The sequence below is a fragment of the Schistocerca gregaria genome, chromosome 1 (assembly GCF_023897955.1).
Source record: "Schistocerca gregaria isolate iqSchGreg1 chromosome 1, iqSchGreg1.2, whole genome shotgun sequence".
Lineage (NCBI taxonomy): Eukaryota > Metazoa > Arthropoda > Insecta > Orthoptera > Acrididae > Schistocerca > Schistocerca gregaria.
Window position 1 is genome coordinate 672,963,373 of NC_064920.1, and position 26,111 is coordinate 672,989,483.

General features: G+C 40.1%; 1 protein-coding gene across 4 annotated transcripts in view; it reads left to right on the forward strand.

The window, feature by feature from the left end:
• Positions 1-26,111, forward strand: part of LOC126362599 (uncharacterized) — a 426,970-nt gene that overhangs the window by 305,507 nt on the left and 95,352 nt on the right. For all 4 annotated transcript variants that reach the window (XM_050007895.1, XM_050007894.1, XM_050007893.1 and 1 more), the window contains one exon: positions 22,678-22,756. In XM_050007895.1, the coding sequence (XP_049863852.1) occupies positions 22,678-22,756 (79 nt within the window). The remainder of the gene's footprint in view (positions 1-22,677; positions 22,757-26,111) is intronic.

Below are 26,111 nucleotides of genomic sequence, written 5' to 3' on the forward strand. Positions count from 1 at the left end.
AAGAGAAATTTGTGACATATCGCATCCCGGCAAGAACCATGACACAAATGCAGTTCCTGAGAAAAACTTGAAAAACTTATATAGAAATACCATAAGCTTCCTTTAAATTTCAAGTAAGTATTGATTCCGGTAGATTCTATTACATTTTTCGTGCACGTTGGGGCACTTGACATGTATTTTACAGTGACGTAAACTAAAGATACCGTTTTTCGACTTGTCACTTTTCTTACAAGGGTGTGATATGATGAACATAAGTCTGACTCTTCTGGATCAATTTCAACCAAATTTGGTACGCATATGACTTAATATCTTGGAAAAAAGTGTAGGTATGTGATACCCCTAGTAGTCCCACGAATTGGGGTAGAGGCGGTTGGGGAAGTATAATTTAGAAACACCTGTCTAAGCTTTATCCCAAGTTAGGTACACACGGCCTACTACGTAGGAAAAACACTCTATTAGGACAAGATACTGATGGGAGTGGACGTAGGGATGTTATTAAATTAATATCACAATGTTGTTGTTGTGGTCTTCAGTCCTGAGACTGGTTTGATGCAGCTCTCCATGCTACTCTATCCTGTGCAAGCTTCTTCATCTCCCAGTACCTACTGCAACCTACATCCTTCTGAATCTGCTTAGTGTACTCATCTCTCGGTCTCCCTCTACGATTTTTACCCTCCACACTGCCCTCCAATGCTAAATTTGTGATCCCTTGATGCCTCAAAACATGTCCTACCAACCGATCCCTTCTTCTAGTCAAGTTGTGCCACAAACTTCTCTTCTCCCCAATCCTATTCAATACCTCCCCATTAGTTACGTGATCTATCCACCTTATCTTCAGTATTCTTCTGTAGCACCACATTTCGAAAGCTTCTCTTCTCTTCTTGTCCAAACTAGTTATCGTCCATGTTTCACTTCCATACATGGCTACACTCCAAACAAATGTTTTCAGAAATGACTTCCTGACACTTAAATCTATATTCGATGTTAACAAATTTCTCTTCTTCAGAAACGCTTTCCTTGCCATTGCCAGTCTACATTTTATATCCTCTCTACTTCGACCATCATCAGTTATTTTACTTCCTAAATAGCAAAACTCCTTTACTACTGTAAGTGTCTCATTTCCTAATCTAATTCCCTCAGCATCACCCGATTTAATTTGACTACATTCCATTATCCTCGTTTTGCTTTTGTTGATTTTCATCTTATATTCTCCTTTCAAGACACTGTCCATTCCGTTCAACTGCTCTTCCAAGTCCTTTGCCGTCTCTGACAGAATTACAATGTCATCGGCGAACCTCAAGGTTTTTACTTCGTCTCCATGAATTTTAATACCTACTCCAAATTTTTCTTTTGTTTCCTTTACTGCTTGCTCAATATACAGATTGAATAACATCGGGGAGAGGCTACAACCCTGTCTCACTCCTTTCCCAACCACTGCTTCCCTTTCATGCCCCTCAACTCTTATGACTGCCATCTGGTTTCTGTACAAATTGTAAATAGCCTTTCGCTCCCTGTATTTTACCCCTGCCACCTTTAGAATTTGAAAAAGAGTATTCCAATCAACATTGTCAAAAGCTTTCTCTAAGTCTACAAATGCTAGAAACGTAGGTTTGCCTTTTCTTAATCTTTCTTCTAAGATAAGTCGTAAGGTCAGTATTGCCTCACGTGTTCCAACATTTCGACGGAATCCAAACTGATCCTCCCCGAGGTCCGCATCTACCAGTTTTTCCATTCGTCTGTAAAGAATTCGCGTTAGTATTTAAATATTTCATTTTAAATGTGTTTACTGTATTTATCATTTGAAAAATGTGTAAGTTAACAAAAATTTTCATCGCTTTTTCGCTCTTATAAGATTACGAAAAATTTGTTACTGCTGAAAGCGAGGTAGTCAGTTGATTTTTAAATGAAAATTCCCATTTACTGAAAAATGTTGTTCTTCTGTGGATATGAAATAATGAAAACTGTTAAAATGAATTAGTTGGTTGCAAGCCGCTCACAAGATTGATTTATGTGTACATAACCAGTGTGTTCTTAAATTAGCCTAACAATCTTCTCGGGCGTGTAGAGGACCCCGGGTGGTTGTGAGTAGTAAATTATGTTACAATTACAAAGCATTAGTGAAGAAGGTAAAGAATAACAAAGGGGTTCCTGAACGCTTCCTCTGGTGGAATACTTTGAGAATCGTGGTACGTTGAAGGAACACCTTTTCCATTTTTAAGGTTAATAAATAAAAATGGTAAGAAAACCTGTTTTATTTAGTGATTACGTCAATTTTAAATTATAACTAATACTAATCCAAAAAATCTTATTTTTTAAAAAAAAATAAGAAATATGTCTAAAAAACGCCATGTTATAGTTCCTCGGGGAGCAATTAATTATTCATACCCTGTGGAACAAAAGTGTACCGCTGAACGTAGTTCGGGAAACCTGGTTTACCGTGACATGTGAGTGCTGTGCGTTTCGTGCGTGCCTTACTTAGCACACTAGTTTGCTGATGGCAAGGGTGTTATTCAACGTAACCACATCAAACTGTTTTCGCTCATTTCCCAGCAGGCGCGGGAAAATGAGTAGGTTATTTTGTATGTTCTTCCCTACATCAATAAAACGTTTCATCCCCGTAAAAATATTCCTGTTCATATCATTAGCTAACTGGCGCCAACTATACCTCTTAGGTAAAGTTAGGTAGAAAAAATGAGAAAAACCTTGCATACCTTACAAATATCAAGTTGTTTGTTTTACTTTATTGATGCTAAACACCTGTAGTTAACACGAACTATGTAACCAGTGCATGTCATACAATTCTGCGATGGTAACTGAGAGGATATCTTTGGATTATGAGATCGCCACCATATACCTTGGGCATGCAGAACGAAAAGTTACAAACGTCCAATGCTAAGGCTATTGCGCAGTAAGAGTGGCGCATTGTCAGAAGAGAGTACATTTTCTGCGTTTCCTGGTCGCATACTTCTGCTGTGCAACGCGTAACATTTGCATCATAGTGCACGAATGAAATGGCGCGGAAATTATAAACACACTGCAAAGTCGGAGGACGCGGGACTGCGCGATCCTTAAGGGCAGAACGTCTAAATTCCACACACATTCACCGTGAATGTGCCTGCTATTTGACAAAGGCTACACAAAGTGAGTGGTGCTGATCGGGAAGTAAGGTCATCGACATCGACCTCAGACGGCAGTGTCAATGCAATCGAAGTATTCGCGGCAATCGCGGGGGAAATATATTTTCCAACGATAAGTACGCTTACAGTTCTCGAATGGCTCTGTGATCAAGGGGCGGATTTCTGCCGTCAAGGAATGGAACGGTTGGTAGAACGTTCCGGCTGATGTTTACCGAGACTTACTGACTATGTTTAAAGAAAAGTGTCAATTATCTGTGCCAGCTAGAAGTAGTGCAGCGTCCAATAAAAATTACTTGGCTTGCCTTAATAATGTGTAACTTATATTTGATGCCCTGTCTTATGTTAGTTAATGCGTTTGACAGATCGCAGCATGGCGTATGAATCTGTTCTTAAAATTTGTCATGACGTCAGTTAAGTATACGTGAACAGTAATTGACCGCTCTGTTAGACAGGCTGTATTGTAATTAATAGCCGAAACTTTACACGTGCGAAAGTATTCTATGATAAAAGCAAAAACAAAAACATTCCGGTGAACATTAGCTCGAAAAGTGCCGCTTGCAAGATAACTACGTTACTGATTTCAGTACAAAAGTAGTTCAAATGCTAACTTTTCGATTAAGGCCCCATTGACTTGGGCCCGAAAGACAGGAATGTTACTTGCAAGACGGGCATCGGCACATTTTGCTGCAGATGTAAGACGACATCTAAAGCGAAAATAGTGTCAAAGATAAGTCGAGCCGGGCCTTTACCTAGACATCTCTTTGAAGGTTTCCTGATTCCTCCGAATTTTCTGTGTAGGATCTAAAGTGTGGAATGTCCAGCACCCCCGACGGTGTTTGAAAGAATTCGCAACTCAGTGCAAAAACATGTGCTGTATTGCATCTAAATGCGAGGGCGACACGTGGAGCCTCCTTTAACCCATTCGATTATACAGCCTGCCGCAGGTTTCAGTGTCCGTTATTACTTACACGGCTATGACATGGGCCGAGCAGCAACAGCTACTTCATGGTTTTCCTTCACTGTGTTTGTAAATGGCATGACGTGTTATATACCGTTGGAAAACTGAGATTTCTTTTGATATTTTGCGAGGTTTAAGCAATAGTTCTCAGGTTTTGTTATGTTCAAACGCCCCCCCCCCCCCCAAAAAAAAACAAAAAAAAACAAGAAAACACACTCCAGAAATTGTGTAGTGTGCAAAGCAAGAAAGAAGAAAAACGATGCACGCTACGAGTGCGTTGCACATGCCTGTGGGTTTTTTTTTTCGGGTATACTACACCAATTAAAATTTATAGAACTGTATTATCTTCATTCCTCATAACTTCAATAAATAGTAAGGATAGATTTATAAAGAACTCCTATCAAAAAAAGTATAATTTTGAGAAAAGCGTGTAACACAATATAATGTAGATTTTCGTAAACTTAAATAGTAAATATAGGGTCGAGTATGGGGAAAAATGTAAGTCAGTGGGTTAACCCTGGAACGCTAAAAGGGGAAAAGTGTTATCTTGTTAGTAACCATCGTAAATTTTACTACTATATATTTCAGTCAAAGGAAGTCATAATTTATAGTAAGCATTAGTTAATTACAATTATAAGGAATCCTATGGTATGTCACAAAACAAGTACAAAAGTCCAGCTTTCCACCCTATACTGACAATGCCAGGTGGCGGCAACCGCGAATTGGTACCAATTGCAATCGTAAATTTTACGAGCGTTTGTTAATCTAGGGTCAACAGGTACTACTGTACAATAAATTTATTAATGCGCTTCATTAGTAAAATATGAGCCCAGTTAGGTGGGGACTTCATCGGAAAGTTTACACATGAAATATATTTGTACTAACTAGGACGCTGATTTCAGTGCGGGAATGCAATCACATATTTACAATTACTTCGCAAACGACTCCTTTCTGGACACATGTTTACTGAAAGATTGTTGCTTTTGTTGTAGTGTACAGTCACTCCTGTCAGTTTCCGCTAGTAATGATATACCTTGTAAAACTCGAAGATGTATCCAAATTGCCGCAAGCCGATGATCAGCTAGAGAAATTTATGTAGAAAGTAACGTAATACTAGTGCATTCACTTGTTCTGATTTCTTTCATTACTTTTGTTTTATATTTTTTCCAACTAATAATGTTTTGTTTAAAAACAGGTGTGCAAAACTTAAGGATGAAAGTAACTTTGGCATGATGTGCCATAGCCAACTAACATAGCTTGATGAAAGTTGGACCATACGTAGAACGAACTGCTACAGAATAGTAAAGAAGGTAACTCTAAGAAACAGGCAATGCGATGAACAGAAATGACACTTTCATTCAAAGACAATAATTATGCTGAAGTCACCGCGTATTAATATCGTCCCCGGAATAAAGGGCGGGAAATGGTTCTTAACCCGTAAGAACTCGCGCCCACAAAGGTTACACGATCGGTCGCTCATCGAGCATTTTGCTCACACTCAACAAGCAGTCTTAAGTGTACCTAATATGTAAATTAGTATGTTGATTTTTGTAATTTTTGTAATAAAACGCTCATATTTTACTACTTAAAATACTCATTTTCAGTACAAAACTGTCAGCATATGTACCGGGTGATCAAAAAGTCAGTATAAATTTGAAAACTGAATAAATCACGGAATAATGTAGATAGAGATGTACAAATTGACACACATGCTTGGAATGACATGGGGTTTTATTAGAACCAAAAAAATACAAACGTTCAAAAAATGTCCGATAGATGGCACTTCATCTGATCAGAATAGCAATATTGGCATAACTAAGACAAAGCAAAGATGATGATATTTACAGGAAATGCTCAATATGTCCACCATCATTCCTCAACAATAGCTGTAGTCGAGTAAAGCATGTCCGTAGTTACGGTGAGGCATTGGCGTCGGATGTTGTCTTTCAGCATCCCTAGAGATGTCGGTCGATCACGATACACTTGCAACTTCAGGTAACCCCAAAGCCAATAATCGCACGGACTGAGGTCTGGGGACCTGGGAGGCCAAGCATGACGAAAGTGGCAGCTGAGAACACGATAATCACCAAACGACGCGCAAGAGATCTTTCACGCATCTAGCAATATGGGGTGGAGCGCCATCCTGCATAAATATCGTACCTTCCAGCAGGTGTTTATCAGCCAAGCTGGGGATGATGCTATTCTGTAACATATCGGCGTACCGCTCACCTGTCACGGTAGCAGTTTTGCTGTCCAGCGCCATCTGTCGGACATTTTGTGAACTTTTTTTCTAATAAAACCCCATGTTATTCCAAGGATGTGTGTCAATTTTTACCTATCTACATTATTCCGCGTTTTATTAAGTTTTCAGATTTATACTGACTTTTTGATCACCCTGTATATGGATATTAATAATCTACAGGCAATTAAAATCACCACCTTCTAAGGCACTAATAAAAAAGGATGGGAAAAACAAGTATTTAATTGTTATTTAACTTGTGTGACTTTATTTTCGTCATATATTCGAGCTTTGCACATATCACAATATTACAAGCACTTTTTCTACAGATTTTTTCATCTTGGACAGGCTTGACTTATACCACTAGGTTTTTCAACGTCTGAAACTTCAGTTTCATTGATAAATCGTTTTGTGACTTGCTGTAGAAGATAAAACAGATTTTGCATTGTACTTCAGGCACATTTTCGTCCAGCAACATTTTTTTCTTCTTGTCTATCGACCCGTCCACCTATAAAAATACAAAACGATTTTAGTTTACTCATTGCATGTATAGTATCCATCTTAAATAATAAAACACACAATGAAGAGCGAGACACACAAAATGACTTTAAAGGCCGGCGCATCCAATTTGTGCGAGTGACACCCGCTTTATGATGATGTTTTATACTGGTATACGCAATGTACAAACGATGAATGGCAACAGAACAACTTAAATATTTTATTTTGCTACTAATGTCTTACTGCAATTAGCATCTATTTAAAAGACAACATTTGCCTCTACTTTTAGTAAGTGACACGTTTACTTGGGAATCGAGCTTCACGACTGCGGCTGGGGATGAGAGGCTACCAATATTTTAAGGCTGTACTCTACACGAGGCGTTTACTATAATTAAGAAAACTGCATGTCCTTTAAAGTATTATTTTTACTATGAACAGTGATTTTTGATAGCCTGTTGATGGTTCTTGGTACCGAAACTGGTAGATAGTTTGAAGAATAAAAGTTGCAAATATAGACTAACACTAATTTCAAAAGAAATGACCGGTTTTGGTCGGCATCCTTGGATCATAAAATAAATGCTAAGGTTCTATCTCACTACTGCGGAAATCTCATGTATTATATGATTTGAGGATGACCGACAACGGCCGAAATAGGTCGGTGAGTTAGAATTTATTGTGATTGTGTCGGACGACAATTTTTTCTCCAAAACTACCAGTCGTCTCCAGCTCACCTAAACTGTCGTTCTCCCAAGATCTGTGTACGACGGTGAGAGTCATTGCCTTCGGATTATATACATCTCCAAACTATTGTGCTTATTTCCCTGAGGCTAAAGAAGATTACAAACATATAGCACTAGAAAGAAAAACTCAACGGTTTCATCTCTAAAAATATTTCATTGTATGATTCATCGCCAATTTGCTACATACCCTCTACTTAAATCCGGTTTTTTTTTTTGCGTTGTTGGTTTGGGTAACAAAAAGCCATTTCGCAATGTTGCCGCACCATCATTTATTCAAACTAACTCGGCAGTGCGATCAAGTTCGATACAAACCTGCCGGCCGGAGTAGCCGTGCGGTTCTAGACGCTACAGTCTGGATCCGAGCGACCGCTACGGTCGCAGGTTCGAATCCTGCCTCGGGCATGGACGTGTGTGATGTCCTTAGGTTAGTTCGGTTTAATTAGTTCTAAGAACTAGGCGACTGATAACCTCAGAAGTTAAGTAGCATAGTGCTCAGAGCCATTTGAACCATTGACACAAACCTAAAAAAATAGCGCTAACTACTCCTTGTTCTTGAACGACGACAATATTAGCGGCCTCTGAACTTTGACACTTGTTGCAGACAAGTAAAATCCTTGCATTTATCCCTTCAAAGCCTTAAACCATATTAATTCCATTTATGGAAGTAAATTAAGATGCTAATGAAAAATGTAAACAGAATCCGTGGCACCTTCGAACGGGATCTGTCGGGACTAGCGATGTAATGACACTTAAAATCTGAAGACAATCATCTTGTGGTGTTGCGATGTCCTCATCCAAAGTCTACAGAGATTTTTACGCGCAATAGGAACATGACTTTGGAGGGTAACGTGATGTTAGCGATAAATAATATGCGTAATCTATGGGCTCTGTTGCTGACACAATAACACATTGTGTTCATTCCTTACATCATTTCTGGACTGAGTACCCTGCTCTTAATACCTGTGGTCGTTATTTAACTCAGACACGCCGTCGTCGCATTTCGGAACTGCTTTACATTATCGGACCAAGTTTGAGGTACGCTTGTTGGTACGATATCGAACGTAGCCTAGCCGGTACGCAGCGAGCAGCCTGTATGTCTTACGAGGGACCTTCTGAGAGGTGCATCGAGTTATGAGCTCCCACTTCGCCTGCTTATTGTGTGCCAATGCGGCCTCGTATATAGGAAATACCGATTAACTTTCCATTAAATGAAACATTTTTAATCCCTCATTCGTTGGTATTTTTTTAATATTCCCTGCCTCAACGGAACAAAATTAAAAATACAACGAAAAAAATTGAACAATAATAAAATATTTCAAGGAATTACATTACGGTTAATTTCGTGTTTAAAAAAAAAAAACGCAAAAGATAGAAACAAAATTTGATATTCAACGTGTAATTTTGATTTATAGAGGCTTGTAATGCTTTTTAATCAATTCCTTGCGGAATTTTCATGATTAATTATAAATTAAAACAGACATTTGAAAAAAAAGGAAACAAAAGTAGCATAGACGGGTCTCGAACCAGGGTCGCCTGGACGGGAGTCTAGCTCACTTGCCACAACCATGAAACTGCCCAAACTAACAGGCAATATTTAAAAAACCGAGGCCGCATTGGAACCTACAATTTTAGGGTGTGATAGATCCCTACCCACACTATAAGCAGGCGAAGTGGGAGCTCATAACTCGATGCACCTCCCAGAAGATCCCCTCGTTAGTGACAATGGCAGCGAGCAAGAACGTCTCGTGTCACTGCTGCGTGCATCTCCTGAGTTGGCTCGTCTCCTAACACGCCATTCGAAGTGTCTGTTCGTGAAATAAACGACAGTCTCACCCACCGACGAGTAGCGTAATGCAGGTTCGAGTAAAAGTGTAAATACTCTGATGAAATGCTCACAACTTATCATCAAGGACCCAGAATGAATTTACACTCTGCAACGGACTGTGCGCTGATACGAATATTCCTGGCAGATTGAAACAGCGTGCCTGACCGTGACTCGAACCTAGGACCTTTGCCTTTCACGAGCAAGTGCTCTACCAACTGAGCGAGACGAGCACCAGTGATGACTCATCCTCATAGCATTACTTCGATTGTACGTTTCCTACCTTCTGAACTTCACAGATGTTCTGCGAAACTAACAGACTAACACTACCGGAAACGTAAACCAGTCTGTGGCTAAGCCCTGTCCCCACGACATCCTTTCTTCCAGGAGCGCTAGTCCCGCAGGTTTCGCAGGAGGACTTCTGTAAATTAGAGGTGCTGACGTGTTGTGAGTCATGTTCGGGTAGGGCGCGCAAAGGTTCGAGTCTCGGTCCGGCACACAGTTTTAATGTATCAGGAAGTTTTACCGTCAAGGATGGCTTACCGAATATAGAGAAAATATCAACAAAATATTTTTAATATTTACCCACGTCGATTGTAGGGTTTTGCGATTGTTGTACACTGATATACGGGAGGAGGTCAGTCTGAGTGAGATACTCCCTATATGTTACAGGATACAGAATAGCAGTAAATAAATTTTTACAAAGGACGCTCATTCAGTCTCTAAATAAGTACAGCCGGCTCTACACTCCAGTTATAGATATGAGTGGTGTCTGTTTTGACAACAGGACAGACATCACTCTCAGTGAAGGAGCTGGTACGTATACGTAAGTGGGGTGAAAAGAATGGGAAGGAAATGAAATGGGAAAGAGATGGGAAGGAAATAACGACTATCATCCGCACAGGGCACTGGGGTAATGCACCGCCGAGAGTTAAAAATTTGTGCCTGACCGTGACTCGTACCCGGGCGCTCAGATTCTCCAGAACGTTTGTCTTAACTGCTTAGTTGCGGTGTGGCTAGCGGGAAGTTGGGAATATGGGTCTGCCGGAGAGCGTGTCCGGGTAGCCGAGATGGTTAAGGCAACCGTTCTAGTGAATCCTAGCATCCGGGTTCAACACTCTCCGTTGCCTTACCGCAATGCCCTTCCAGATATGTTAGTAGTGGTTCGAAGACTTTGTGGGTGATACCTTCTGTGACCAAAAGTATCCGGACACCTGGCTGAAAATGACTTAAAAGTTCGTGGCGCCCCGGCTGAAAATGACTTAAAAGTTCGTGGCGCCCTGCACCGGTAATGCTGGAATTCAGTATGGCGTTGGCCCACCCTTAGCCTTGATGACAGCTTCCACTCTCGCAGACATACCTCCAATCAGCTGCTGGAAGGTTTCGTGGGGAATGGCAGCCCATTCTTCACGGAGTCCTGCACTCAGGAGAGGTATCTATGTCGGTTGGTGAGTCCTGGCACGAAGTCGGTGTTCCAAAACATCCCAGAGGTGTTCTGTAGGACTCAGATCAGGACTCTCTGCAGACCAGTCCATTACAGAGATGTTATTGTCGTGTAACCACTCCGCCACAGGCTGTGCATTATGAACAGGTGCTTGATCGTGTTGAAAGATTTAATCGCCATTCCCGAATTGCTGTTCCACAGTGGGAACCAAGAAGGTGCTTAAAACATCAATGTAGGCCTGTGCAGTGATAGTGCCACGCAAAACAACAAGGGGTGCAAGCCAACTCAATGAAAAGCACGACCACATCATAACACCACAGCCTCCGAATTTTACTGTTGCCACTACACACGCTGGCAGTTGGCTAAGACTTAGCTAACTGTCATTCAGTCAAGATGGTATACACAGTGATAAAACAAAGCAGTAGGTTTTTACCAGAAATTTTGACCCTTAGACACTGTGTCTAATAGTGTATTTTAAATACGACAGTATGCCATCTTAAGCACTGTATAACATTAAAATACTTGATAATGACACTTTAAAGTCGAAATAATGATCGTGTAAATGTTAAGACTGCAAATAAAAAAGTCAAATGGCGGTACTGACTTTAAAGAAATACATTATGACTGTGGCTCCACATTATGAAAAAAATATTAAATCTTAGTAGACTGTTTCGAATCCTCGCTGTCTCCGATTCAAGGAATAAACTGAAGTAATTTAGAAGCGTGCTTCTAGTCTGTTACTGGTAGGTTCGTTCAGTAAATGGGTCTTATGGGAATGCACCGTGAGCGTAGAAGGGAATCCTTGGCGATAAGGCGATCTTCTCCCTCTCCTCTGTTACGATAAAACAAGGAAGAATAGGACTTGCACAATAGCTTGCAGGCAGTCATTTTGCTCTCGCTCCCTTTGCGAGTGGAACAGGGAAGGGAATGATAAGCAGCGGTACAAAGTACCCTCTGCCATACATTGTACAGTGGCATGCGTAATATATAGATCATATGTATGTAGTTAGCAGGCCGTAATGAAGTCATACGTTCCCCCGTAGTTTGACTTTCACAGTCCTAACCCAACCGTGTCAGTCCGAAAAGTTCTGAGACAGGACTAATAAAAACCAGAGGAAAGATGGTTTTAACGCTTCATTTTTCTGCATAGTGGATGGTGTTCAAATTGCATATCACATTGGCTTGAATGCCGGATTGTCGTGAAAGCAGTGCCCCTTCATCGGATTTCTACACTTCATCGTTTTGCGGAAGGTTTCTATTGCTAACAAGAAGTCTCGTCACTCGAGATTTTTTTCAGAAAAGAATTTTCTCTGTCTCACAATTCAATGGTCGCTTCGTGCTTTTGTTCGAGAGTTTAGGTGGTCAAGGTGTGTGCACAACCTTTGCATACACTTTTCTTTTCAGAACGTTATGAATAATGTCTTGACCAGTTGATGTTATAGATGTGTTGCTCATTGCGATGTGTGACACAACGTTGACACACTGCAGTCTCACGTCCACTACTTAACCCTTGCTCCTCACAACAATGTAGTCGAAGGCACGTTTGTAACAAGTAATACTTGGGTTACTGTACAGCTTGTTGCTTTAGCAGTTGTATGCAAGTAGGTGTGAACGGCTATGACAGAGTCCCTGAACCAAAGGCATTCCTTTCACGAAAGTTGCTCTACATCCTGTGTGTAACCACCGCCCATTGTCCAATCCCAACTTACCTCTTATTAGCACATTGCTTTGTTCTCTGGCGCGCAGTGTCAAGGCCTGGCATGCGGCACCAGGTGTTCAAGACTTGTGGTTCCCAGAATACATATTGGATGCTGATTCTTGAGCTGTGAGGCCGTGCACCCAATTTACATTCAGCGTCGCTCACAGACTTCGCACATGTGGAGGCGCAACAAATCTGTGTTGTGAAGCATTGCCGATGTGCAGTGAAAACGATTCCCACGCATTACTTTGAAGACAAACCGTATGATTAAAACGGTGTTTGTATTTTAAAACGCTGTTTGGTGAATGTCACCTGTATTGTATCCACATTAACGAGGGGTGTTTTCTTCAGTTCAAGGAATTATCCAGCTTTTTATGTGGTCGTACTTTCAGTGTAATGATCACGTTGTAGTGAAGTAAAGACGAATTGAGGGGTACTTGAGCTCATTGTCATGCTGCTCACTAATTTACTTCTGGATAGAGGATTTTTGTAGAAAGGACACAGTATAGATGTAGAATTAACTTCAGTGGTGCCCCAGGAAAGAGTGTTGGGGCTCTTGCTGTTTTATGTTGTACAAAGTGGTTCTTACTAACGTTTAAAAACCGCCTAAACGATGCAGATGACACTGAGAAAGCAATTTAATACAAAGCAACGTGGCGTCGGAAAATGCCTCAAAAGTGGATGGCAAATGCTGAACATAAGTGACCTATTATTGAGTTTTTCCTTTTTTTGTTTACAAATCTTACTTGATAAAGGACGCGTAGGTCATTTATGGGTAACGACGCAAATTCGAAGCTTAAACTCCTTTACTTGTGACGCAATACGGTAGGTTTTTGTTGTACTGCACTTCGCAATAAACCAGCTGAGACTGTGAAACTGCTAAATAAAATAATACGTCGTACCACACACGTCGGCTCAGAGCTCCACCGACGTGAAGAGGTGATTTGGTTGAGATGATCCGGTACAATAGATTGATAGGCTCAACGGCTGGAAGTGCGGCGACGTACATTATCTGGCGATGTAACGTGTTTGTCATCTACTTTTCGGTTATTTCCCGACATCTGCAGCCCCATAATTCTTATATTAAATTACTTGTCTCAATGTCACCTACGTCGCTTCGGGTGTTTTTAAACATTAATAAGGATCATTTGTATACCGGTATTAATAACTTGGTGGACACTGTTTTAATAGCAACACCAAACTTTTTGCCGGTGATGCATCTATCTGTAATGAAGTAATGTCAGAATTGTTCACAAATGTAAAATTGCATACAAAACTCAAAAAAAGTAGTATCGTAAGACTAGTTTGGATCAATCACTTTGTATACAAATACCTGGCAAAAATTTGTAGAGGTGTGAAGTTGATTAATCACATAGATTCAGTCGTAGGTGAAGCAGGTGGGAGACTTCAGTTGAATGGTAACTTACTGGGAAAATGCAATCGGTCAACAGAGATTGCCTGTAAAGTGCTTGTGTGACCCATGCTAGAACATCGCTCAAGTGTGTGGGATCCATACCAGATAGAACAGCAGATACTGAACGTCTACGAAGAAGAGCAGGACAAATGGTCACAGTTTCGTTTGACACGGGGGATTCTGAAAAACCTGAACTGGCTCACTTTAAGATCTCTCTCTCTCTCTCTCTCTCTCTCCCTCCCTCCCTCCCTCCCTCCCTCCCTCCCTCCCTCTCTCCCTCTCTCTCTTTCTCTCTCTCTCTCTCTCTCTCTCTCTCTCTCTCTCTCTCTCTCTCTCTAACTGATTAATTGATTCCAAATGTCCATGACCCCAGGGACTAAAGCACACCAGTTTCTTCTGACCTGTGCGATCTCCCATAGATTTTCCAAGTTGGACTCCACTACTCCCTTGATGCCATCGGTACATCTCATCATTTGCCGCCCTCTTCTTCCTCAGCATTAATGTCTTTTCCAGTGAATCGTGTTGTCTGAAGATGTGCCCAAGTAGATCAGTTTTTGTTTCTCTCCAAGAAATACTCTAGTTTTAATTTCTGTAATACTGACCTATTTGTTCTTTTCCCAGTCCATGGAACAAATAGTTCCCTCCAATTCAAAAGAGTCTATACCATTCAGTCTTTCTAATGGTCCAGTACTCACATCCGTACATCATAACTGGAAATATTGTACCCATTACTACATGGACCATTGTTATAGTTATGTCTCCACTCCTTAAAACATTATCAGGGTTTAACATTGCCTTTGTACCAAGTAACGAGTGTCCCTTGTTTCGTGGCTCCAGTCACTAACAGCATAGATCTGGGAGCCAATATAAATCAACATAGAAACTACCTCCACTGTTTCTCCTCCTAGATGCCACGAAGTCGTAGGTGTAATTTCCTTGACATTCAGCACGAGGCCAGCCTTTGCACTACTTCTTTAACTCGTCTTCACTTTCTGCCATCAGGATGGTTTCATCTGCATACCTAATGTTATTTATATTTATCCCAATCATTGTTACTCTAATTTCGCCCTCATTTAACGCAGCATTCCTCATTATCCGCTCTGGAGACATAGTAAATAAATAAGTTGACAGTATGCAGCCTTGCCATACTTGTCTCTTATTCTTGATCCATTTGGTTGCTCCATGGGGGGGGGGGGGGGGGGGTGATCATATGAAGATAGATGCCAGTTATTCTGTGAAAACCTACTCACGAAGTTCCAAGCTAAATTGAGTAGTCTGGGAATGTATCCTCCTCAGTATCACTACGGTGGCGACTGCAAGAATAAGATAAGATTAATTACAGTGCACACAGAGGCATTCAAGTGGTTCTTCCTGTGCATCATATGTGAATGGAACAATAAGAAACCTTAATATGTGGTAAGATGGGATGTATGGTCCCTAACAGCTTGTCGTCCGTGGGACGCTGCACAAGAACTTACCTGTTACCTCTTTCCATAAGAGCTATTCAAACAATTTTCTACGTACACCCAATCTATGTTCCCTGTTAGGGGCACACTGTAATTCTACTATGTGCTGGCAGTTGCGTGCCATACGTGCACCATACATTTTACAAAATATCCTTATCCTGTCTATGAGAGACATTGAACTTAACATTGAACTGACACAATCGCGATTACTCCACATTGACGCAGTAAAGTAACTGGACGCACTAACCAGTAGTAGTGGCACTGTGTGACTAACGGTGCAGTCAGAATTGTTTCCAGATTCCCCTCCTCCTCCCCTATCATATCATGCAACATTGCCAGATTTCTCCCCTCACCCATTTGACAAGTCAATGGCCTTGTGTATAAAATGTCAGGAAAAGAAAAAAAAGCAGGCATTTAAAAAAGTATAGGGTTTTCAATGTTCCTATGGTGTAACAGCTGAGTGTCCAGGTAGGATAATGGTAAACACAAAAATGTGCTGTGAACCACTTGGTTGAAAATCCGAGATGGTGGACCCGAGAATATGAGTGCAGACTGTGCAGTTCTCAGATTTTGTAGGATTTCCCTAACCCTATGACTTCAGAATCCAGTATGGTGGATCTAGGAATACGGGAGGAGCTTGCGTGGTTGTCAGGCCAACTGTCCTAGTTTAAAATAGCAGGAAATTCAAGAATCGGTTTTCATATGACATTGACATTCACTCGCCTTAAGTTCAAAAGCAGTGCAGCCTATATATTTAGATAATTTGTCACCATCCATCTAACATAAAAGCTTGCCATCCCAAGTTTGGAGTGACTTGTCCTAAGTCCACTTGTGCTACGTTCATATTTAATGTTTAAACATCTTCACTGTTGCTGGGATTATATAGGATAGGAATGATTATCTTCATGTAAACATAAATGCAGGAGGATCTCTTCAGCTCATGTCCCTATGGGCCACTGCAGTCACCGACCGCATGCTAACATCACTTCGCCTACTACTCTACTGGTCCTGCTGCTGGGCCACCTCATGATATTTGGCCACAAGCGTACAGCGTTGTACACTGCCTTATATGCCCCCATGTACAATGAGCACAGAATCCTAATTTCAGAAACCTAGACCACCTCATGTATACTAAATATAAGTCGGTGGGAAATCAAAGTTTAAAATGTTGTAACAATGCAGTTGTCCTACACTCTGCCTGACCCCTCCCCCTCACACCACCTCTACCTGCCCCACGAACCATGGGCACTGGATCTCAGGTTTAGAATTACCGAGCCCAGTTAAAAATTGTGGGAAATTGTGGGAAATTTAAAATCCAAGATGGAAGTATCCATTTCACGCAGTAATATGTTGGCTGTTATGGTACTGAAGTCACCCTCACAACCCCTGTGACATCACAGCCTGTGTGACCTTCATTAAAATATGGTGGAGAGATTTGAAAATACCAGCAGCACAATTATGCTCTGACTCTTATTAAAAAATAGTGGAAGATGTAAAAATTGTCCTAAGTTCAAAATGACCAATAGCCCACTCACAGCTTCTGTAGGCAAATTCAAGTAAACTTGTCCTCTCCTCTCACTTTTGTCACATAGAAAAAGTGACTGATAACATATAAAAATCTACATCAAACAGTTAGAAGGAAGTAAATATTTGATCATGCTGATCTTCCACAACTGATCAATATGGATGTTCAGAAAACCACCTCAACTCTTGTTTTAGATGCTTTTTTGATTCAGTTGTATGTGAATATCCTCTGGTGGCAAAGTGGCACAAATTTGCCAGCGTCATGACTTTAAATTTGCCCAATAAAGAGGTGAATGCGATAAATACAGTATTCCACTACATTTGCTGTGCTTGGTTGTTGCATTACAAAATGTGCCTTGCAGCATTTTATTGGGTGACTAAGCATTTTAAATCATGACACTGATGCTTTTCTGTCACTTTATCCCTTGAGCGTATGTGCTTATTGAGTTAATACGTGCCTGCAGCAACTCCCCCATCTTCCTCTCACCGGTACTTTGTTAATTTTACTTCAACAGTTCTTCCCTACTGAAGTGAATTACTTCAGTAGAAGGGAATGTTTTTTTGTTTTATTGTGTATTGATAGTATAGATCTTTATAGTGTTGTTCTATAAATATGAACAACTACTACTGAAAATTATATAAAATGGAAAAGGCCTACTATCCATTACAGTATTTATGTTGTTTGTTACATGGCATAATTTAGTATAATTTGAAAATGATAAATCGAAGTGGGCTTAATTAGTAGTAAAGAATTTCATTTTAACTGTAGTTGAATGAACCAGTTTGCAAACTATGTGCAGCTGAGGTACAGTTGGCAATGTGAATTGCAGTATAATAAAATTCCTCTGCAAATGTTCCCTTTGAAATACTATCAATAAATTTGGCACAGACATTAACAAATAGTGTAAGACCCATCTGAATTTGAAATTTTTAGAATTATATTAAGTTTGGTTAGGGAAATTCAGTGTTTAATGCATTTGGTTCAGTAGTACCTATTTTAAAACATACTATAAACTGAATGAAATGGTATAAGTTTTACTGCTTCACCTCAAATAGTTTTTGAGATATGACCATTTTAAAAATTCGAAATAGGGTAAAAATCACACCATTTTGGAAACAAATAAATAATTCAGAAATAAAGTATCCAAAAACTCTATAATTTTTTATCTTTTTTTAATAGCTGGGCTAAAATGACCAATAATTTCAAAATAATAATTCATGGTTTTTTTTTTACTGATTTCACATGGGGCTGGGCAGGCCCATAATAAATCTTGAGTGTTTCATACAATAACAGGAACACGGCAGAATGTTCTGAATTAAACAAAACAAGTAGGAAATGTCTTAAAGCAGAAATGCAAAATTGCAGAAAAAGTTTTGTGAGAAAACACTTGTAAACAAAACTGATTATGTTGGATAGATACTATGTTTCAGTGAAAATGAACAGTTATTGATAATATAATGTAAATGGCTAAATAAAAAAAATCTACTCACCAAGTGGTGGCAGGGACACACACACAAAAGGATTTAAAGTTTACAAGCTTCTGGCAATAGAGTTGAAGGGGAACGAAGAAGGGCGAAGGAAAGGGACTGGAGAGGCGTAGGGAAAGGGGTACAGCTCAGAAAAGTCACCCAGAATCCCAGCTAAGGGGAGATTTACTGAATGGGATGAGAAGAAAAGACTGATTGTTGGGGACTATTCCAGATGAGATTTGAAAATCTGAGAGCTTGAATGTGGAAGACAGGGTAGCATGCAAGACAGAGACTAGTTCTAACATGTCATGCATGAGTTAATAAGAGTGAAATGCTGAGTGCACTGTATGTAACAGAGGCGGGAGGGGGGGTTGGTGAAAAATAGATAAGTCAGAAAAATGAAAGATGCAGAAATCTAAAATGGAGTAAAAGAAGGAGTAGTAACTGTGAATAAATAGGGCTGGTGCTCCTGATCCCTCCAAAAATCAACTTCGGAGAACACCACATGTCACCCAATATTATCCTGGTCTGGAATGTATCAGTCAGCTACTTCAACAAGACCAGGACCTTCTAAAATCATGCCCTGAAATGATGTCCGTCGTGTCTGAAATCTTGCCCACCACTCGTAGAATAGCTTTTTGTTGCCCTCCCAATCTTCACTACATCATTATCCGACCCTATGCTTCTTCTGCACCCATCTTCCTATCCTATGGCTCCTACCCCTGTGATCATCCCCACTGCAAGACTTGCCCTATGCACCCTCCTGTCACCACCTGTAGCAGCCTTGTAACTGGCAAAATATATACTATCAAAGGGAGAGCCACCTGTGAAATGACACATGATATACCAGCTGTTGTGTAAATACTGTTCAGCCTTTTACATCACCATGACTACCACCCAGTTATCAGTCAGATAAATGGGCATAGGCAGAGGATGTATACAGGCAACACACAATATCCTATTGCAGAGCATGCCATACAAAATGACAGTAATAACCTTGGTGCCTGTTTCACCATACGCACCATCTGGATTTTCCCCCCAAACACCAGTTTCTCAGAACTCCGATGGTGGGAACTAGCGCTACAACACGTTCTTGGTTCTCACCCCCAACCTGTCCTTAATTTACATTAATTCCTTCCATCTCAGCACTTATTCACAGTAACTACACCTTTCTTTACTACATTTTAGTTTCTACATCTGTCATTATCTAACTTGTGTATTTTTGCCAAACCCCCCCCCCCCCCACCTCTGTTACATATAGTGCAATTTGCATTTCACTCTTAACAACTTGTGCATGATGTTTTAGTAGTCATGTGTGTCATGTGTATTACCCTGTCTTCCACCTTTAAGCACCTTATCTATCCATTTACATTAGATACTGCATTTCATCACTTTAGTAGGCACACAATGTAGTAATTTAACCCCATCCCACTAAATATATTTCTATATAGCATTTGAGGGAATATGTGTTACCACTTATCTACACTCCTTGCATCTACACCAGCTGTAGTTTCTGTTTGTTGTGAAATATAGCTTTCAGTACAGTGGGAATTATATATCCCACCAAACAATGGTGTTTTAATGGTTATTGGAAAGTATGGTTACTACCAATGTAGTTTCGGAAGGGGCTTGGGAAGTATACTTACCACAAAATTGATCTGTTATTTGTTGTCCTGGGGAAGCATACTTACCACCAACTTTCTGTTATCCCAAAGCTTTTGAGAGTATGTTTTACCACCTCTGTCTTTACACTTATGTCTTGTGGTAGTACACTGCACCAGGTGTATGTAAACTGCTACAACACACTCGAAGTGGGAGGTGTTCAAAAAGTAATGTAAATATGTTTGTTTGAAAGGGGAGACAGAAATATAGACAAACATATCAAGGAATAAACTGTAGTGGAAAACAAATTATGACTTAACAAAAAATGAAGTTGTGCCCAGGCTGACATGTAGACAGCAGATGGTGCTAGAGGGACTAATGATATACATTGTTGGAATTCAAGAGATACAAAAAGACAGCGTTTATAGGCTAATTGGGCATGCAGTGAGAGACTCAGAAGAACTAAAGCAGAAAAGTGAAGCACTCCTCAAAACATGTAGTATGTGGTTTGGAACCAATGGATTCAGATTCATCACTCTAAAACTGCTAATATTCTTTCTAGACTGCACAGTAATGATAGTATCTCAGATACATTCCTTGGAATTCATTCACTGTGAACACAAAGTAACATGGGCTAATGTTGTATATGCTGGTGACTCACCCCGACTTTGAACAGGAGGCACTTAACATCTACTGCCTGACGACTTGTCTAGTGTAGTGGTAATAAATAATGGACACAGACTTTCCTTGTGAATCAGTCTATTTGCGTTAACGTCTAGCTGTTCCTTAACTCTTACTTTGCCTATTTGAATCTTACGATGTGTACTGTCTAGCAATGTTTTGTGCCCTACATTTGTATTTATTACTTGTATTGCATACAGTTAATTTATATTATCATATTTACATAGCTGCGGTATCATCATGTATATATAAATTGTACATGTGTGTAAAATTCATGACGGCACCTTTAACTTTGTACAACCTGTGTTCTTTTCTCACATGATATCCTGCAAACCATGGATGAAGGGCAATGGCAGATTCCATATTCATAGATTTCCAGAAAGCGTTTGATACAGTGTCGCACTGTAGACTGTTGATGAAGGTCTGAGAATATATATTAGGTTCACAGATATGAGTGACAGAACGTATTCTTAAGTAATAGAATCAGTATTTTGTCCTCTATGGTGAGTATTCATCGGAGACAATGATATTGTCAGCAGTGCCGCAGGGAAGTGTGATAAGACCACTCTTATTCTCGATATACAAAAATGATCTGATGGACATGTTGAACAGCAATTTATGGCTGCTTGTTGATGACACTGTGATTCAGGAAGGTGGTGGCATTGACTGACTGTAGGCCGATACAAAATAGATAGAATATCTAGTTGGTGTGATGACTGAGAGCTTGCTCCAAACATAGAAAAATGTAAGTTAATGCAGAGGAGTAGGAAAAATAATCCCATAATGTTCAAATATGGCATTAGTAATGAGCTGCATGACACAGTTACATCCCTTAAATATCTAGACATAACATTGCAAAGCAGTATGAAATGAAATGCGTAAGTCAGGTTGGTAGTTGGAAAGGCGAATGCTCGACATTGTTTTATAGGAAGAATTTTGGAAAGTGTAGCTCATATATAAAGGAGACTGTGTATATATTAAAAACAAAGATTCCAAGACTTACCAAGCGGGAAAGCGCCGGCAGACAGGCACATGAACAAAACACACACACAGAATTACTAGCTTTCGCAACCGATGGTTGCTTCTTCAGGAAGGAGAGGGAAAGACGAAAGGATGTGGGTTTTAAGGGAGAGGGTAAGGAGTCATTCCAATCCCGGGAGCGGAAAGACTTCCCTTAGGGGAAAAAAAGGACAGGTGTACACTCGCGCGCGCGCGCACACACACACACACACACACACACACACACACACACACACACACACACACACACACACACACAAGCAGACTGTGTGTGTGTGTGTGTGTGTGTGTGTGTGTGTGTGTGTGTGTGTGTGTGTGTGTGTGTGTGTGGGCGTGCGCGCGAGCCTTTTTTTCCCTTAAGGGAAGTCTTTCCGCTCCCAGGATTGTAATGACTCCTTACCCTCTCCCTTAAAACCCACATCCTTTCGTCTTTCCCTCTCCTTCCTGAAGAAGCAACCATCGGTTGCGAAAGCTAGTAATTCTGTGTGTGTGTTTTGTTCATGTGCCTGCCTGCCGGCGCTTTCCCGCTTGGTAAGTCTTGGAATCTTTGTTTTTAATATATTTTTCCCATGTGGAGACTGTGTATAGAATGCTAGCCCAATCCATTCTTGAGTACTGCTAGAGTGTTTGGAATTCCCAACAGATCAGATTGAAGGAAAACATTGAAGCGATTTGTAGGTGGGGTGCCAGATTTGATACCTGTAAATTCAGTCAACACATGAGTATTGTGGAGATACTTCATGAACTCAAATGGAAATACCTGGATGAAAGAGGACATTCTGTTTGTGGAACAGTATTCAGAAAATATAACTAATTCATTAAGGAGAATTTTCTGATTCATGAAATCAATCCCAATTTTCACTATTTCTTTTGATTAATGCAGTGTCATATTGTCAACATTACTTGCACTCTGAATGTTGTTGTTATACTATCTTATTCCCAAATATTCTCTTTCTTTTACAGCAAAGAGAGTTTGGAAACAGAAGAAGGAACGCAATGCCGATTAGAGGGAAGCCAACAATGGAAATATATAGACCGCCGAGTAAGTAATAAAAAAACTTTTATTTTCTGGTACAATTCTAGCTACTCAAGCATTCATAATTTGATGTCAGTGTGTGGTAGAAGTCTAGGTATAGTGTCTTTGACTACTAATAAAAACTTCTTGGGCATGTGTGGTAGAAGTCTAGGTATAGTGTCTTTGACTACTAATAAAAACTTCTTGGGTGCCAGGTTTGAACCCAGCCACTGCTTAAATTTGGAGTAAAACTGATCGGTACTGGCGGTCAAAGACTTCCAGCATAAGAATCACCATCATTCAGTAAAAGGTGGAAGAATCAGTGACGATCAATGCCATGAGGATGCAGAAGTCAGTGGAAACAACTACATTAAAGAAATGTAATATGTATCCACACAAAATGTGGCCTGTAAATTGGTAAAGTGTTATGAGATCTCTTGATCTCCCCATTGGCAAAATATTCTGGATTAGTTCTTCATTCACATTTCAACAAAGAGACTGCCAAGGGGGGAATGACCTTCAGAAAAAAATGGAATAGCCAATTGCCAGGATAACATTTTATAAGTCAAAGTGTGGAATGTCAGAAGTTTGAAAATAGTAGGAAAGCTAGGAAATGAAAAAAGGAAATGCAAACACTTAATCTAGATGTAGGGGTGTTCAGTGAGTGTGGAGAATTTAAACCTGGTTGTAGGGGAAAGAATTGAAGGAAGGGTTGTGGGGGAATATGGGTTTGGCAGTAGGTATGGGAGAGCAGAAACACTAATTGAGTTCAACAATAAATATCAGATGGTAATAGAGAATACTCTTTTTTAAGAATCACAAGAGGAGGCAGTATACTTGGAAAAGATCCAGAGACACAGGAAGGTTCCATCATAACCGGTCAGAGATTCTGAAGTCTGGTATCACATTGTAAGACATACCCAGGAGCAGATATAGACTTGGATCTCAATTTAATAATGAAAAGAGTTGACTGAAGTTTTAAGAGAATTGTGTGAAAGAATCAATATGGAAGTAAGTTTGTTACTTGAAGTAGTGAGGAATGATGAGCCTGTTTGTAATTCACTGGCGATATGGTATTACAATAAGGAGCACCCAAGTAAGCAGTTCAGTTGAAAAGGAGTGGACATCCCTAAAAAGATGATCACAGATGTTGGATGGACAAATGTACAAGGAATGTATCTGCGAAGAAACCTTGGTTACTTCAATTGAGGGACGAAAGAAGGAAGTAAAAAATGTTCAGGGAAAGACAGAAAAACAGCAAAACAAATCCTTTAGGAATGAAATTTGGAAGTAAAGGGCAGCCATGGCAATATGACTGCAAGAAAGATGGGAAGAAATAGAAAAAGAAAAGATTGTCAGGTGAGCTGACACAGTGCATAGAAAAGTCAAAACAACCTTCAGTGAAATTAAAAGCAAGGATGGTAATTCTAAGAGTGCAATGGGATTTCCTCTGATGAAGACGGGAGAGCGGATAAGTGGAAAGAGTACATTGCCGGTCCATATTGGGGGCGACTTGTCGGATGATACCATAGAAGAAGAAATTTGAGTCAATGTGGATGACATAGTGGATTCAGTATTAGTTAGAATTTAAAAGATCTCAGGGAGATTTGAGACCAAGTTATGGATACATAGACAGTGTTCTATCAGAAGTTCTAAAAACAGTGGGGGGGGGGGGGGGGGGGGAGAACTTCAACCATAGGACTATTCAGAGGCCGGTGACATACCTTCAGACTTTGAAAAATATTATCCACACAATTCTGAAAATGGCAATGGCAGAAAAATTGAAGATTATTGCACAATCATCTTAACAGCTAATGCATCCAAGCTGCTGGCATGAAAGACTGTAAAAGAAAATAGATCATCTGTTAGATGACGATTAGTTTGACTTTAGGAAAGGTAAAGGCACCAGAGAGGCATTTCTCACTTTGCACCTGATAATGGAAACAAGACTGAAGAAAATCAAGACACACTCATAGGATTCGTTGACCTAGAAAAAGCATTTGCCACTGTAAAACGGTGTAAGAAGTTCGAAATTCTCAGAAAAATAAGAGTAAGCCATAGGCAGAGTTCAGAAATATGTAATATATACAAGAGCCAATGGAAAAAAAAAAAAAAAAAAAAAAAAAGACTGGAAGACAAAGAAAGAAGTACTCGGACTAAAAGTGAGAGACAGTGATTTAGTACCAGAAAGTGAGAGGAAGGGATGTAGCATCCACCCCTGCTGTTCAATCTATGCATCGACGAAGCAGTGACAAAAATAAAAGAAAGGTTCAAGAGTGGTATTAAAATTCAGAGTGAAAGAATATCAAGGTAAGATTTGCTAATGACATTGCTATCCTCAGTGAAAATGAAGAATAATTTCTGGCTTATTGGATGGAGTGAACAATCTGAGTACAGAGTACAGACTTGGAGTAAACCAAAAAAGACAAGGTAATGAGATGTAGTAGAAATGAGAATAGCGAGAAACTTAACACCAAAGTTGGTTATCAATAAGTAGATGAAGTTAAGGAATTCTGCTGCCTAGGCAGCAAAATAATCCATGCTGGAGAAAGAACGGATGACATAAAAAGCAAACTATCACAGCCAAGGAGGGCATACCTGGTCACAAGAAGCCTAGTGGTATAAAACATAGATCTTAATTTGAGGAAGAAATTTCTGAGAATGTATATTTTGGGCACAGTTTTGTATGGTAGTGAATCATGGACAGCAGAAAACTGGAACAAAGAGAATCAAAGCATTTGAGATATGATGCTACAGATGAATGTTGAAAATTAAATGGGCTGATAAGATAAAGGATGAGGTGGTTCTCTGCAAAATCCATTTACAGAGGAACACATGGAAATACACTGACAAGGAGAAGGGACAGTGGTAAGACATGTACTGTGATAATAGGGAATAACCTCGATGGTACTGGAGGGAGCAGTAAATATATCTGTAGAGGAGTGCATCCAACAAATGACTGATGATGTAGGATGCAATTGCTACTCTGTAATGAAGTGATTAGTGCAGGAGAGGAATTTACGGTGGGTTGTGTCAGACTAGTCAGAAGACCGATGAGCCAAAAAACGTGAGGAATATGTGTTAACACATTGTCCTCCTGGCCATTAATTTCAGCTGTCGGAATTAAAACTCTTTTTTATCGTTCCACTACCCTGCCATTGTACTCAAAAGAGTTGTGCTGTGCAGGAAAAAATGCTGACTACTATACCAGCTTCTAATAGAGACCTTACCCTACCCCCCTCCCCTCTAGCGCCTTACATTGCTAGCTCTAAGAATTTGTGTCTAAGACACAAAATGTGAATGGTGTGCTGCTATTCAGTTTCCTCATGATGAGAGTCTCAACTCAGCTGAAACTTGTTGATGAGTTGAAAGTTCACGAACA